The following is a 15,088-nucleotide window of genomic DNA, read 5'->3' on the forward strand; positions in this document are numbered from 1 at the left end:
ATCCGAAGAAACAGACAGAAAGACATAATCAATAGTTTATAGAAATAGCCCAATCAACTTTCGGTCTGTTAAATATTTATGTACAAAAGGGCAAATAAAATATGCCCAACTTTTGAGCGAACTCAAAAAAAGTGATTCAACAACAACAACAAAGTGATCCACAACAAACCGACAGTCTATATAAGACACTAGTTCTATGCATTCGACATATTCGAGACAGAACTCCGGCCAAGATGTTGAGCAAGTTGTTTCCGCGTATCCAAGCCAAGCCGTTGACGGAGAGGATTCAGTCCCGCGATGCCTTTGTCTACTTGGATCGAGTACAGAAGCTCTGGGGCTGGAGAGCCACCGAGGATGAGCGATGGATGGTACTCTATAATACCTGGGCCTTTATCTGGAACGTTCTGCTGCTCGTCCTGCTGCCGTTGTCGATGTCCATGGAGTATGTGCAGAGGTTCAAAAACTTCTCGCCGGGAGAGTTTTTTGGCTCCTTGGAGATCTGCGTGGACATGTATGGCTGTTCCCTGAAGTGCGTCTACACCATGTTTGGTTACAAGAGATTTCAGGCAGCCAGGAAGCTGCTGGATCGCCTGGACCTGCGCTGCACCAGCGACGAGGACCGTGCCAGTGTGCACCGCTCCGTGGCTCTGGCGAACAGGTGTTATGTGACATACCACATCCTATACTCGGGATTTGTGGTCATTAATTGGACGGGCTACCTCCTGTTGGGCAGCCACGCCTGGCGGATGTACCTGCCTGGACTGGACTCCGAGAAGAACTTTCTAGTGACCAGTTTTTTCGAGCTACTGCTGATGAGCGGCGTGGTTACCATGAACCAGTGCACCGACGTCTCTCCATTGGCCCACATGATAATGGCTCGTTGTCACATGGGGCTGCTCAAGGATCGGCTGACTAAGCTACACTCGGATTACAGCAAAACTGAGAAGGAACACCAGGAGGATCTGAATAGATGCATCCAGGACCATTCCGTGATACTGGAGTAAGGTCATTGCCTCATCGGTTTTATAGGTACGGTCATTATATGGTCTTCCCTTAGATATGTTAATCTTCTGCGACCCGTCTACTCGGTCACCATTTTCGTGCAGTTCCTGTTGATTGGCCTGGTTCTGGGTCTGTCCATGATCCATATCATGTTCTTTTCCAACTTCTGGACAGGCATCGGCACCATGTGCTTCATGTTTGATGTGTGTCTGGAAACCTTTCCCTTCTGCTACCTGTGCAACATCATCATCGAGGACTGCCGCGAGCTATCGGAGAGCCTGTTCCAATCGGACTGGTTAGGGGCCAGTCGCAAATACAAGTCCACGTTGGTCTACTTTCTGCACAATCTCCAGCAACCGATTATCCTCACAGCGGGCGGAGTTTTTCCCATCTGCATGCAGACGAATCTATCGGTAAGAACTCTTCGGATAGTCTGTATATAACCTCTATATAACCTCTCGATTCTTTGTAGATGGTAAAGCTGGCCTTTTCCGTGGTCACCGTAATAAAACAATTCAATCTGGCGGAGAAGTTTCAGTAAGCGGCTGACACCCAAGGTTGCAGTGTTTTATATATTCAAATATGTATAAAAATCTCGTGTAACGGTGTTTGTGTTCAAACGGCAGAATGAGCATTTACATTCCGCTCATCCAAAAGTGATGATTAGTGCTATCAGTTAATGCTTCCAACGACATAGTACGGAGCAACACAAACTAGAACTTTCAAATTAATAGATAATAAAGATAATTCATATATAAAGATTGGTCCTGTTTGGTATTCACTGATAATATTCTTACATTTAATGTATTCAATTCCGAAGGAGTTCAGACTTCTGATGGCTGATTAAAATAAATGTGTCTGCTGCCTGCAGATAAGCAACAATCAAAGCTTAACCCACAGACTTGAACAGAGATACAGTCGGAATCCTCATGGCCCCCCTTTCGCTCTCAGGCCAAGAACAAAGCCATAAGTGATGCCAAAACTTTGCCATGTCTCAGCATGATAGAAAGTTTTGGCCAGAAACTCTCTTTTGGCCCATTGACAAAAGTTGACATATGCAAAAAAAAAAGAAAGGAGGAAAAGGAGAAAAAAAAGAAACGTATACAAATTATCAGCACATTTATCTGGGGGATGTATGGGTGGTGGTTGGGGGAGTAGAAAGACGAATATGAATTCTGGAATGAAAAGTTTTGATTTATTTTTAAGCGCAAAGTTTTTGGGGCTGTCACAGGGAATTTTGACATGGGTTTTGCACCACAGAAATGGAATGAAATCGAAGCAGAAAATGCTAAATCAAATGGGGACTGGGCCAGCCCCTCCCACAGAGTCCGTCCCCCAAGGAGCCAAACGAAGCCAATAGAAGGAAGAGACAGAAAGAAGGGGGGGGATACTCGCATTTGTTGCTGCTCGTTTAACTTGAACTTTTCCTTTCCCTTGGCCTCCTGCCGTGGATTAAGCCGGCTTAAGGCCTATTAACGGTTTCAAGTGACAAAGTTGCTTTCTGTTTTAATTGCGAGCAGCTGCAATGTTGAGTGCAATCGAGCTGAAAATGAGTAGGGATATACAGGGCTTTGTGCTTGAGGCCTCCCCACTCTAAAGATATTCTCAGAATCCATTCTACAACGTGATTACTACTGCCCTAACCATCTCTGGACCTTGCCCAAACCCTTGGTTACGGAATGGGAAATACGGGTATGATTTTCTCCATTAAGAAGTGTGGAATGGGAGATGCAAAAGGGAAAATTGAGTGTGAGGGGAAAGCAGTCACGACAGTTTGGAATAAGCTTTATTACAATATTATTTGAGTGCCAGCGGACCTCAAAAGCCATTTCCGGCAGTATTTTGAACTATTTCTGTTGCTTCGAAGGATGAATTGAATTGAAAATGGGAATGGACTTGAGGAACAGGTTTGAACCTGGATCCGTGTTGATGAGCAAGCAATTCCCACTTCATAGCACCAATCAGCACTTTCGAATGAGCGGAATATTCAATATTTGCTTGTGAGAGGGAATATTGGTGGAAATTGTAACACTGCCGATCTCTCTCTCTCTCTCTCTGTCTATCTCCCTAGCAACAACAAAAAGTACTCAATGAGCGACCTAAAGCATTTTTCGCCAGCTGAAAAATCTATTTTTAACCAGCCTCTTTACCATTCTACCTTCCAGTCCCGTCCCCCCTCACACTTTTCGTACAGGCAAATTTAAGCGCAATTTAATTTCCCATTTGTTAATGACAAAAACAAAACTCCCTAAAAACTAACAACAAAAGCAGCAGCGGAGTGGAGCAAAAGGGAGTGCACAAAAAAAAAACTAAATGAAATTTCACACATTCGCTAAATGAGAAGAAACGAGAGAGGGAGGGGAGCACGGACCGAGAGAGTGTCTGCAGTGTCACTTGAAGTGTTGCAGTCGCCGCCGCTGACAGCGAGGGCTCTACCCTGCGGAAGGGTATGATTGGTTTGGGAAGATGTTTGCCAAGCACTAAATGTGTAGAGAAGTAGTGGCATATATAGTATGGATAAAGTACTTGTCGGATATTGAGATAGTAACATCATTCTATTTTGTTATTCAATAAATAGTAGTCGAAACGATACATGGTTCGATATTGTTTAGATTCAATGTTGCTGAGAGCATAGTCTGTGAGCGAGAGCGCGTCTCTGATGAGCATGGCGTAATTGTTGTTGTTGTGGAAAAGAAGAAGGAGAGAAGAGTGAGAAGGAAAAGTTCACATAAGAAGAGAGGGTACAGAAACAAAGCCGACGTAACGGTTGAGATCAGAACGATTGCCATGAAAGGGTATCCATGTTTCGACCCCAGAGCAAACCTTTCGTTCTTGCTTTTTTTTCGCACGACTGGAAGAGGAGGAACTCGAAGAAGTAGGAGTAAAAGCGGGAGTAGGAATAGCAGCAGACGCTGAGAGGAGAGGAGGGGAGGGGAGAGACCATAGCAGAGCCCGCTAAGACAGTTGGACAATAAACACATGTTTCAGTTTGTAATACGCGGGGCCGTAAAGTTGCCTCGCCTCGCCTCGTCCCTCGCCCCCTCGCTCGGTGTGTAATGCCGGGGCAGCCGAAAAGTATCTTTACAGTTGCTTCTTCTCCGTTTGCCCTGTGTGTTTGGGCGAACACATGCCCTTTTTATTTTATTTCATGTTTTGAGTGTGTGCGAAATTTTGCACGCACTCCCCTCCCCTCCCCTCCTTCCCTGGGCAACACCTCTTCAGGGTTTTGTTTTGTTGTTTTTTTTTTTGCAGAGTGGAGATTACCTTTGACAATGGGGAACATGTGGTACTTATCGGGCATTTGTCCCATTGTTGTGCGGGATAATGGGGATATGGATAGGTAAGCCATTCGAAATGGAGCGGAGTTGAATGGTGTCAGTGTCACAACAAATAATCGATTTCCATAGGCTTCGACTTATAGAAATCGAAGGAAAACCTAAAAACCAATCAGCTGTTCACAGCTGCTCTAGATATCCAGTGTATCCTGTATGAGCAGAATAGTAGCACCCTCCAATGATCACCCTGGCGGAGACCCAAACACACAGTCCCTCCCTCTCTCCCTCCTTCTGGTAGTAGTACGTGTATTTTTAGTGCCCACTGTAAGTAGTTTCGTCTGTGCCTTGAATGTGTCTTGTCTGCATTTCGCCAGTGTCTGTGGGCCATAAACTCCTCTGGCTAATTATGGCCACTAATGAGCTTGAAATGGCACTTACCAGAAACAACAACAGCAGCAGCAGAAGCCGAAGCAACGACAAAATACACATGTACCCGTTCCGGAGTACCCGTATATGTATGTATGTATGAGTATTTAGACATTTGAATGCCCCACAATCATAGAATAAACATACGCTTCTCTTTTCTTCCCTTCTCGGGGCAGACGCTGCGACTTTCATTAATTTATGAGCGGCAGCAAGTGCGAAAATTTAAACACTAATTCAAATTAAAGTGCCCAAAGCCAAATGGAGATGGAACTTTAACAAATGCAACAATTGCCGTTCTGCTAAATTAGCGACATATTTATGAAGGCATTACCGTGAAGAAGGGGAATACCATACACTGTATGAATGGGGCTCCTGAGAGGAGGGGTTGCTTCTGCAGACGGTTTCGAGGGATCTTTAATAAGGGGGGATTCGTGTTTACTCGACGCCAGTAAATGTATATTCGCTTTTCTGGGTATTCATATATTTTCAGAAATAATACATTGGCACTTATTAATATCGAAACACGGCACTAAACTGCAAATTTTGGATGCATCCTTCAAGATGGAATGTATGTATTTGGTTCTTGACAAGTAGATGGTCATCTAAGCAGATTGGTTCTCTCCGGGACAGATGAAAGCATCCTATACAATCAACATATAGTGATAAAGCAGCTCCTAAAGTATATACAATAGGAAGATCCAGATAGCTGGTCATCCAAGACGATTCTTGAACTCAAAATCGAATAAAACCCCCGAGATCTAGGCCCAATTGGCCACTGAAGAGCATGACTTCTTGTACCACCTGTGCTGCATAGATAGTATTGTCATCAGCTTTCTGACACTCCAAAAGGAAGAGTCTAGCCTGGAGATTATCACGTATTATAGTAGCCCATCCGCCAAGTCTATGCGTATACAGATCTCCAGCCACCCAGCCCTCAAGGTGGTATCAATTTCTCTCCTCTTCTCCTGTTTGTAACCAACATAGAAAGTAGCCATTCCATTATCTATAAATACGAGTATTCAATCATTTGTTCGTATAGAAAATCAGACTTGTTCACCAAAAATAAGAAATTTCAAAGACCAACACACAATTCTCGATTGTATTTTCTATCGTTTAGTTACAAAAATTGTGAATACGTTAAGGAGAGGCAACGATGGCCCATAAAAAGAGAATATCTGAGAAAAATCGCATTAATACGGACCTGGACAAGTTGGGGTCCCCTCTCTTTGAGGATGCCATATCCTTCCAGAGCCGCTTGGTCTCGGCATTTGCCATGGCTCCTCTAGAGAAGTCTGAATCTTACACCCCGAACCGCACATTTTTGCAGACCTTTGAGAGACTGAGAGAAGCAACTCCGAAGCAACCCTTTCCCGAGAAAACCTCTGTAAATCGATTACAAAAGAGGCCCCGTACCGTCTCGCCTCCCAAAGGTAGGTCGAAGGTGAATCCACTGCCCTCGAGAGTGCAGCCCAAGCCTGGATTAGATATTCTCCAATCCGGCGGCAGCTCCTCGACGCTCTATAGATTACAGCCGGTCCCGCCAGTGTCGCTGACATCTTCGACAACAAAGCCTGTGCCGGTATCGTCTATTGCAGTCGGGCGGAAGAGGAACGTTCAGAAACACCATAAGCAAAACGAGTCGTCCGACGAGGAGGGGCCGGAGGAGCGCTTCTACCGAGGGATGTACATGCTGTACCGGACAGCCCATCAGCGAATATCAGCGTACATCTTGAAGAAGAAACAAGAAATGTCGGAAAAACGCAGATTTAAGCGCTAGCAGGGGATTCCAATCATCAGCTTGTGTTTCGTCTCTCTCCTCAACGTAGAAGTTAATAATTTGTACTACTACAAGATAAACCTATCGTACCCTTAAGTTTATTATTTGTATCTACAAAATCCTTTCAAATTTGCCGCTCATTCGAAAGTGCTGATTGGTGCTACTGGCAAAGAGTTCGCCGGGTCAGCTAGTCACGATGAAATGGACCCTTTTATCCATTATCCATAGATTTAGTTACGTGTAGCTTTTTTCGTTAACAGTATTACATTCCAATTAGTTTGCTTCATGGAGAATGGACTGCATTTAAAGATAGGCCCTCTCCTAGCCACAGTCTCCCACAATCCATTGAGTTGTCTGGTTCTGTCGGCCCTTTTCTGGCTGGCTGTCTATCTGTCGTGTTTCCTTCTTTGTGGCCCTGTGCGTATCGTGTCTGTTATTGCTGGTTATTAAAATATACCCCAAACAAGAAGATATCGAATGGCCGAATGGTTCAGGGCAGGAGTTACTACTCCGCTCTCCTCCGTCCGACTCTGACTCCTGCCCCTTGCCACTGTTGCATTGTAAATTTTAATTATTTCCTACAAATGATGATTAAATTGGCCGCAGGCGGGCAGGCAGCCAGATATTAAATCAATAAATACGGAATACGAAAATGCCTGAATGTGGGAGCCTGCATCCATTCCATCCACTAGGCGTCTGTCCCTGTGCTTGTGCGTTGCACACTGGACTGCGTTTAAATGGCAATATGTAAGAGCCGAGGAGCCACCGAGACACTGATGACAGTTTACCGGTTTACAGTTCATTATATTGCATAAATTGACTTTATATCGGTCCGCACTATGCACTTTATTAATAAACTACTCGTCGTGCAGCAGCAGCAGCGGCAGCGGCAGCGGCAGCAACAACAGAAACAGAAATGAAAACGAAAATTAAAATTAAAATGCCAACAATTTACTGCCATCTGAAAATGAAATGTGCAAAATGGCAATACCTGAAGCCAAAAAGCCCCAGCTCCAAAATGAACAAAAAGTCAACAGGTAAAAGGAGAGATTGAAACAAAAACAATTGGAAAATGTGCCGACAAACGAGTGCCATATGCCGTATATCGGAGAATCCTTATATACAAATATCTACCAGATTAAATTGAACTTTTGCTTTGTTGCGAGGGTTTGTCTATTGTTTATTTTTCTTGAATATTTTGATAAGATATTGCCAACCCAATAATGCTGAGCCTTTTTTGGGTTTTCCCTAAAACGAATATTCGACTTTACACTTTACTCACTTTACATATCCCTCTTTTAATCCCGCACACTCTGACAAACAGGAGAACAAAACGGCTCTCTTAATTTTCAGTATGAAAGGGAAAAGACGATAAGCAGTAGCGAATTCCAAATGTCAATAAGCACAAGATGCCATTTTGCAAGGTGGTCTGCTAGCTCTCTTTCGAGTCTACTGAGAGCTGTCGTACCGAGCAAAATAGGATCCGAAAAGAGAGCGCGCGTTGCGGCAGCGGACCACCTTGCACAATGTCGTCATGAGCGAGCAAATAGGAAGAGCAGCAAAAGGAGAGCGTGGAATGAGAGAGTTCAAAGCTGCCTACGTGACTCGCTCTCAGTTCAATTTTTGGTCAGTTTTCAAACGCGTGGTTTACCTTAGCTCCGCGTTCTTTTGCCGAAAAAAGCGGTACAAGTGGTGAGAAAAACTCGTGAGAATATAGTTGCGCAATTTAAGCAGTGGGAATTAACAAAAATCCTGGCTCTCCAGTGTTTTTTCAATCTAAGAAAATGTGCGTATCGTTAAAATGTAGAAATATGTATATAAAAGTTCATTACCCAAGTGTGTTATACACACATACATTTGTATATGTATGTCTTTACTATATTTACTATACATACTTTTATTTTTTAGCGTGCAAAAAGCAAGCGAAATTGCCAGAAGAGCACGCTTTCCTGAAAAATTTTCATTCGATGACGAGGTCTTGACTTGACCTTCGTTCGCCATGGCGTACGTGCCAAATGCGCATCTATCGCTCTCTCTTTCTAACCCTGGAGGAGAACTAAACGCAGAAAAGAAGATCAAAAAGGAATGAGATAGAGCGATTCGAATAAGGTATGTAACGCTCTCTTGTATTCTGCGTGTTGAAAATGGGGAAAGGGGTCACAAATGATGCGAAAAATGGGGATTTCTACGGAAATCTCACCACAGAGATAAGAGCGCTTTACATACATGTGTACATATCACTCAAACAGGAGTCAAAAACCGTTTTCTGCGAGCGCTGTTCTATTGAGCGAAATAAGAACGGAGTGAATCGCCTTGCATTACGTCATCATGAGCGAGCCGGAAGAAAGAGCAGCAAAAGGAGATCATGAAATCAGAGAGTAAAAGCCGCCTACGTGACTCGCTCTCAGTTCAAGTTTTGGTCAGTTTTCGAACGCGTGGTTTATTCTTAGCTCCGCGTTCTTTTGCCGTAAAAAGCGGTACAAGTGGTAGTAGAAAATATAACTGCTCAAATTGTGTTGGTGTATTGCAGTGGGAAATATAAAAAATCCTTAATATGTCGAAGTATTTGCAAGTGAGTGCAACATATCATGAATGTGTATATTTAAAACACACATGTGTGGATATATTTTTTAATGTGCTAAAATGAAGCGAAATAACTAGAGGAAAAATTTTCATTTGATCACGCGGTCTTGCACCTTATTCAAAATGGCGTACTCGCCAAAGCAAATCTATCGCTATCTCTTTCTGGCACTGGAGTAGAACTAGACGCAGACAAGAAGCAGATCAAAAAGGAACACGAGAGAGCGGTCTCAATTAGGTATGAAGCTCGCTCTCTCTTAGGTTGCGTGTGCTCTTATTGGAAAACAGTGCTGGCAAATGGGGAAAAAGGTTATAAATGTGGCGAAAAAACTGAAAGTTGAAACAAAATTAAGAGAGCGCCGCGGCGGTTGTTCTCTTTTTCTTTCCATAGTTGCCAAACGTTTGGAAATGAGAATAAAAACGGGGTTGACAAAATGAATGTATTAAAAACGACCAAAGACAATAGAATAATTTGTTTCTTACCATTTACGTCAGCATGAATATACTTTTACTCTAAAATAACCATTTCCAAATGCAGTTTTCTATTTTTAGTATGGGCCTGGTAGCACACAGATGGAACTCTTTTGCGAAAAAAACCATTCTTTTTATTGGTTTATTCAGATAACGTATTCAGGCTCTTCCGATGATTGGTTAAGTGTTGCTGCGTCTTAGGGAGAAAATTCCGCATGTACTTTGGTAAGAACAAATCTCGCTATATCCTTCGATAAATCATCGAGAAATCTTGTTATGCCCCGTATAAGATATATCCCTCAGAAATCCCCTCATCTATCAGCATTATTCTAAACCAATAAAAAGTCTCGATTCCAAGTATGAACAATTGGATGTACTTAGCATAGAATAACAATTTAACAAGTATTACTGGACCAGCACATAAATGGCTACTTGAAGGACACCCCTAGACATACCCATACCCATCCCCATCTCCGTAGAAAATCTGTGCAGCCCCAGCCCCCGTTCGAGTCTTTTGTTCAGGTGACGAAATGCGACTTCAAACTACGTGATCTGCCTGCCAAAAGCCTCCCAGAAATGAGGGCGCAAACTTTCCGAGACGATAAAGTGTAAAAAACGGAGAGAAAGGAAGAAACGATGGCTCCACAAATCCCAAAAAAGGCACAGAGGGGCTGCGGGGTGGCGCACATTAAGGGGAAAGTAGCGCCGCCATGGGCGGGCAATCCCCATGTGGATGGAGCGGCTGTCATTTTGGGCCAAAACCCCGCTGCCAGACAAACACAATGCCCAGGCCGAAGGTAGTAAATGCAATCAATACGCGCAGACGGCACATAACAGGTATTATGTATTATGTATAATGCATGATGTGGCCACCCACCCCCCACCCCCTGCCACCCACTCCCACTCCCAGCCCCGGTCCAGGTCCAGGGTCCTATGGAGAGTGCCGTGAAAAATCAACGTCGGGCGTAATCTATTAAATTATCCTAATTTCATCACGCACCAAATCCCTTTAGCCATGAGCCTTCGTCCTTTGCGCCTTTGCGCTCTTTCGCGTCGGGGTTTCGTCTGGAAAACAATAAAAATTTGCATAATATCGGTATAATATTTTAGCATTATATGTGCCCTCCCCACAGCCACCCTCCCACGCCCCAAAGGTGCCGAAGTGTCGAGTATTATGGACAGAAAAGACATTTCTTTCAAACATTTTTTGTGGATCCCTTTTTTTTTGGTTTGATTACGTGTCTGAGGAGGGGGTAACACATGTTCTCGGTTTTTTTTTTGTGGCCAGGCACTGAGGACATTTCGTTTTCCCTCCGACTTTTCCTCGGTTTTCTTTTGAAAAATCCCCTCTAATTACTTGTCTAATTACTGGGATTTTTCCCGACTGGCAAAGTAGCTGCAATTTGTTTCGCCAAAATCTCATTTTAAAAATAGCCAAAGCCAAAAAAAAAGACAAAAAATAGCGAAATGCTAAAATGCCAAGCAGCTGAAATGTTAATGTAGATAAATACATTCCGGGGCGGAAAAAAACTGGGCGAAAAGTTGAAATAGATTAATGGCCGAAGAATGAACTGGCAAGAATAGCGTTTCTCTTTTTTTGGGTATTTTTTTTGCGCTAGATGTATATTTTTGTTGGTAACATTTCTTACCTTCTAATGTTAACAATTTTCAACCAAAAAGCTGCGACTTTGAGATTTGTTAAAAGCGAATACTCATCGTCGAATTTCTCCTAGAAAAAACACAGAACACAAGATGAGAAATAGGGCAATATTCAGATCTGACTACCGAACAATTTTGTGTTAAGATTTGAGTACCTTTTGGAGGAATAATCTACCAGTATATAAATATTTTTGTAGATATTGTAAGCAGCAGAAGAAGAACATCTCATCACCATCTAAGAATACAAAGAAGGCTACCATTCAGGACTTTGAAAAGCAGATCCAAGAGTGTCTGTACTATAAAGAGCCCCAGCGTGACCAGGCTAAAGCTTGTTACGGCCGGAACCCCAGGAGAAACGAGGCACTCCATCCGACAAACCAACCGAGGGGCTCTCACGCATACCCAAAAAGGTAAGGTCCTTAACTTTAAACACCATAAACATAATTTGTGAATACATCTATTGGGTTATACAGATCACAGATCACATCAATCCCTTCTCTCTTCGTTCATTTCAATCGAATCTTTTACTCTAAAAAGATACCAAAATCCTCTCTCTTTGTTGCCTTTTTATCATATCTCATTTTGCCCACTCGAAATAATTTTCTAATCAATAATCCTCCAACTTCTGGCGGCTTCAACTATTCGGAGATTAAGAAATCTTGGCAATTTCTGATTGTTCTGTTTGTCATGGCATAAATCTGGAAAAAATAGTCGAGTCTACATGGGCGATAAGCTGGGATATTTGTCTTGGCCAAGGACTGGCTCTTGGCTGGCGCTCAAATAGCCTGGCCATAATTTATCATAACTAACTCCGGAGGCGATGCTCATTTGTCAACCGAAGCAAGCCCCCAAGTACAATGAACTCCAAATTGCAGACAACAGCCAAAAGAATATTCTCGTACTTCTAGGCAAATCCCGGAATGGCCGGGCCACGGCATATGTGAAGCTATTTGCGGTTGAGCTTTGATGAACCAAATGCTGGACAGATTCAAGCGTAAAATGAAAGGAAATTGAAATGCGAACAAATTGAATTGAGGACTGACTGGCCGCCCGAGGGCCAAAAAAGGAGGTCTGTCTGTCTTCTGCTTCGTTTAACTTGCCCCCAAAATATGCAACAACTTTCGCCATCGACGCGGCACTCAATGAGAGTGCAATCAAATATTCAAGACGTTCGTTCAAGAACTTCCCGATTTCTCGACTTCTGTGCCACGCCACAAAATGCATAATTAAAATCCATTAAATGAATTTCCAGTCTCTCTCTTCTAGCTTTTTTTCTGCGGCGGAACTTTTCATTAATGAATCAAAATGAAAAAAGTTTCCGGCGCTCCTCCAACACTATTTCCTTGGACCATTAATTTCCCATTTTGACATTTATACAATCGTTGGCCCCAAAATGCAAATTTCATTTTGACCATCATGAATGCCAAAGTGCAAAATTCAATCAATTTGAGCCATTTACCTTTAGCCAGCCGTCAATCGAGTGCCCGCAATCCACAATCCCAAATCCCAGATCCCAGTGTGTGTGCCCCAACGAGTGTCCTGGGGATTTGTGTTTCTGACACACGGCCAGGCCAGGACACACACACACACATGAGAGTGCTACCCGAATCCTAGAAACCATTGAAAAATATTCGGCATGGCAGGTAAATCATCCATCCATTGGCACAAGAGTTTTTCCCCAATTAATACACACCGAACGCTCCGGGAGGGGGGAGGCAGGGCAGCCCCATTGGCTTTTGATTTTGATTTGGATTTGAGCGTTGGAATTTTCCATCAAATGCATTTCGTTTGTGCGGATTTTCTACGAGTATTTGCCGAAAATGGATTTATTCACAAAATATTACATGGCCCCCGCAATGGCATTCGGACTCTGGCTTGAATGCTTTTGCTTCTGCTTTGCTGCTGATAAATACGAGTATTTACACAGATTACATTTAATTTTAAACGTATTTGTTTAAACGGTTTAAAGCGGAAATTTTATATGCATTTTAAATGTATTTTAATGATAACTTCGCATCCATTTCTCTCCTCATTTCCTTATTGAAAACCCCATAAATAAATACGAAATTCGAAATGCAAATTAAGCTTGATAATCCCCAACGTCTACGAGTCCACGGGCCTGGTCTGGAGCATTTCTAATTTATTGGCATTTAATTGCCAAAGGATTTGAAGCAAAATATTAGCGGTTCTGGCCATTCTGGTCCAGCGAGCATGAAATTGTGTGCAGTGGCCCCCCATTCGCTGTGGCACTGGCACGGCTCTCCTCCTGGCATTATAATGGACCCTCGCTCGACCAATGCGATTATATTAATTAATTTCCTATCGATTGCCGTATTAGCGTCTCCACTGTCTTGGACTCCACCAAGGGGAAGAGGTCCTCATTGTTCGAAGCGGCTTGCTCTCTGGATCTGCAAGGGTTTATCAAAATATTAAATCAGTTCAAGTTCATCCAGGAGTTGTATTTACTTTTCAATGATTTGTGATCCTTGGGGAGTGGCAGTAAGGAGTCTGTTTTGAGCGGTTAAATATGGACTTATGCCATGAGAGAGATTCAGAGAATTTTATAGGTTTATTAGCTTAGTTTTATGAGGCATTAAATCATTGAAAAACATATTAGAAGAAGCTAAAAGACAACAGCTCTGAAAGAGAGTACTCTGCAAATATTTCGCCTGTAGAAACCTTACCTTTTAAGCACTGAATTTTCTTTGAAAAACAGCACAAATAAATCTACAAGTTCATCTCTCAAGAAAGAGAAAACTACAAGCGACTTTCCAGACACATTTTCTGTAAGAAATATTCTTTTAAAAACTCCTGCATAATCTCTCGATTGCCCTGAGGTATTCCCTTATTCGCTACGACTTTCGTTTTGGGATTATTCTTCAGATTTGGACTTGGAGTTGAGTTGCGGCAGATGTTCTGTAAAATGCTAATAATTGCCTTAATTGCGTTGATATCCAAATATTTGCATTCCGAATGCATTTGAACTTTTCGAGTGCCTCTGTCGCTGTCTCTGGCTCTGCCTCTGACTCTGGCGGTGGATGTGGCATCTTCTAATTCTGATGCGGAATCTGATTATGTTTGCATTTGCATTTGTGCATTCGCTGTTCTTCCGCTACAGATTGATTCACTGCACTCTCGCCTCCCGGTTCCCGGTTCTCGGTTGTCGGTTGTCGGTTTCTGTGGCCTCAAGTGGACCGACGATGATGCGGCTGATGCAGATGATGACTTCTTGAAATGTTTGTTTTAATAAATGCCCAAGTAAATTGTGCATTTTATGCTGCAAATGAGGCCTGCGACTAGACCGTCGTTTGATGTTTGCGCTGTTCGAACTTTAATGAGAATTTTTCTTTTTTTTTTTTGGAGCTTATCATTCGGGAATGGCTGGGGGTGGGCATGTGGCCCGCTTTTAAAGTCAAAAAGCCCCTCCTCCGCATCCCCTGTGGAACGTGTGTTTACTCAGCTGTGACTTAATTTCATTTTGCATTTCCTCCTCCGAGTGCAGGGCACCAGAGCCAGCCATTGGGGATTAATGCCGCTGACGTCTGGCAATCTCAAATGATGTCTGTCAAGGACTCTCGGGCGATGATAATGTGCTTTGGCACAAACTTTTAACTCCCCAGCCTCCCCAGCCACCAGCATAAGCTTTGCCCCCAAAACTTTTATGACTAGACAGTTTTTTGGGGAGTCTCCATCCATCCTCCCTCCTGATATACTCTCCTTTTTGTTAGGGGGGTGTAGGGGGGCTCGTCAATATGCTAATAATGTAAACTCATGTGGCCGGAAATTGTTTAGCTATAAACTTTGTTTATGGCTTGCCGAACTTCAAATTGGGATGACAGATCCCCCAGCATCTACTCCTAAATGTCCTTAATATTTAACTAGAAGCATATGTGCGGCA

The 15,088-nt window shown here is 43.1% G+C and overlaps 1 protein-coding gene across 1 annotated transcript; it reads left to right on the top strand.

Annotated features, from left to right (window-relative positions):
* Positions 1 to 233: 233 nt before the first annotated feature.
* On the top strand, positions 234 to 1,543 carry LOC6595691 (odorant receptor 22a). Its single transcript, XM_002020681.1, has 3 exons — positions 234 to 1,000; positions 1,058 to 1,415; positions 1,475 to 1,543. The coding sequence occupies exons 1-3, from the start codon at positions 234 to 236 to the stop codon at positions 1,541 to 1,543; spliced, it is 1,194 nt and encodes a 397-aa protein (XP_002020717.1).
* Positions 1,544 to 15,088: the final 13,545 nt, after the last annotated feature.

Source organism: Drosophila persimilis, unplaced genomic scaffold (genome assembly GCF_003286085.1).
Source record: "Drosophila persimilis strain 14011-0111.01,24,50 unplaced genomic scaffold, DperRS2 tig00000191-arrow-pilon, whole genome shotgun sequence".
Lineage (NCBI taxonomy): Eukaryota > Metazoa > Arthropoda > Insecta > Diptera > Drosophilidae > Drosophila > Drosophila persimilis.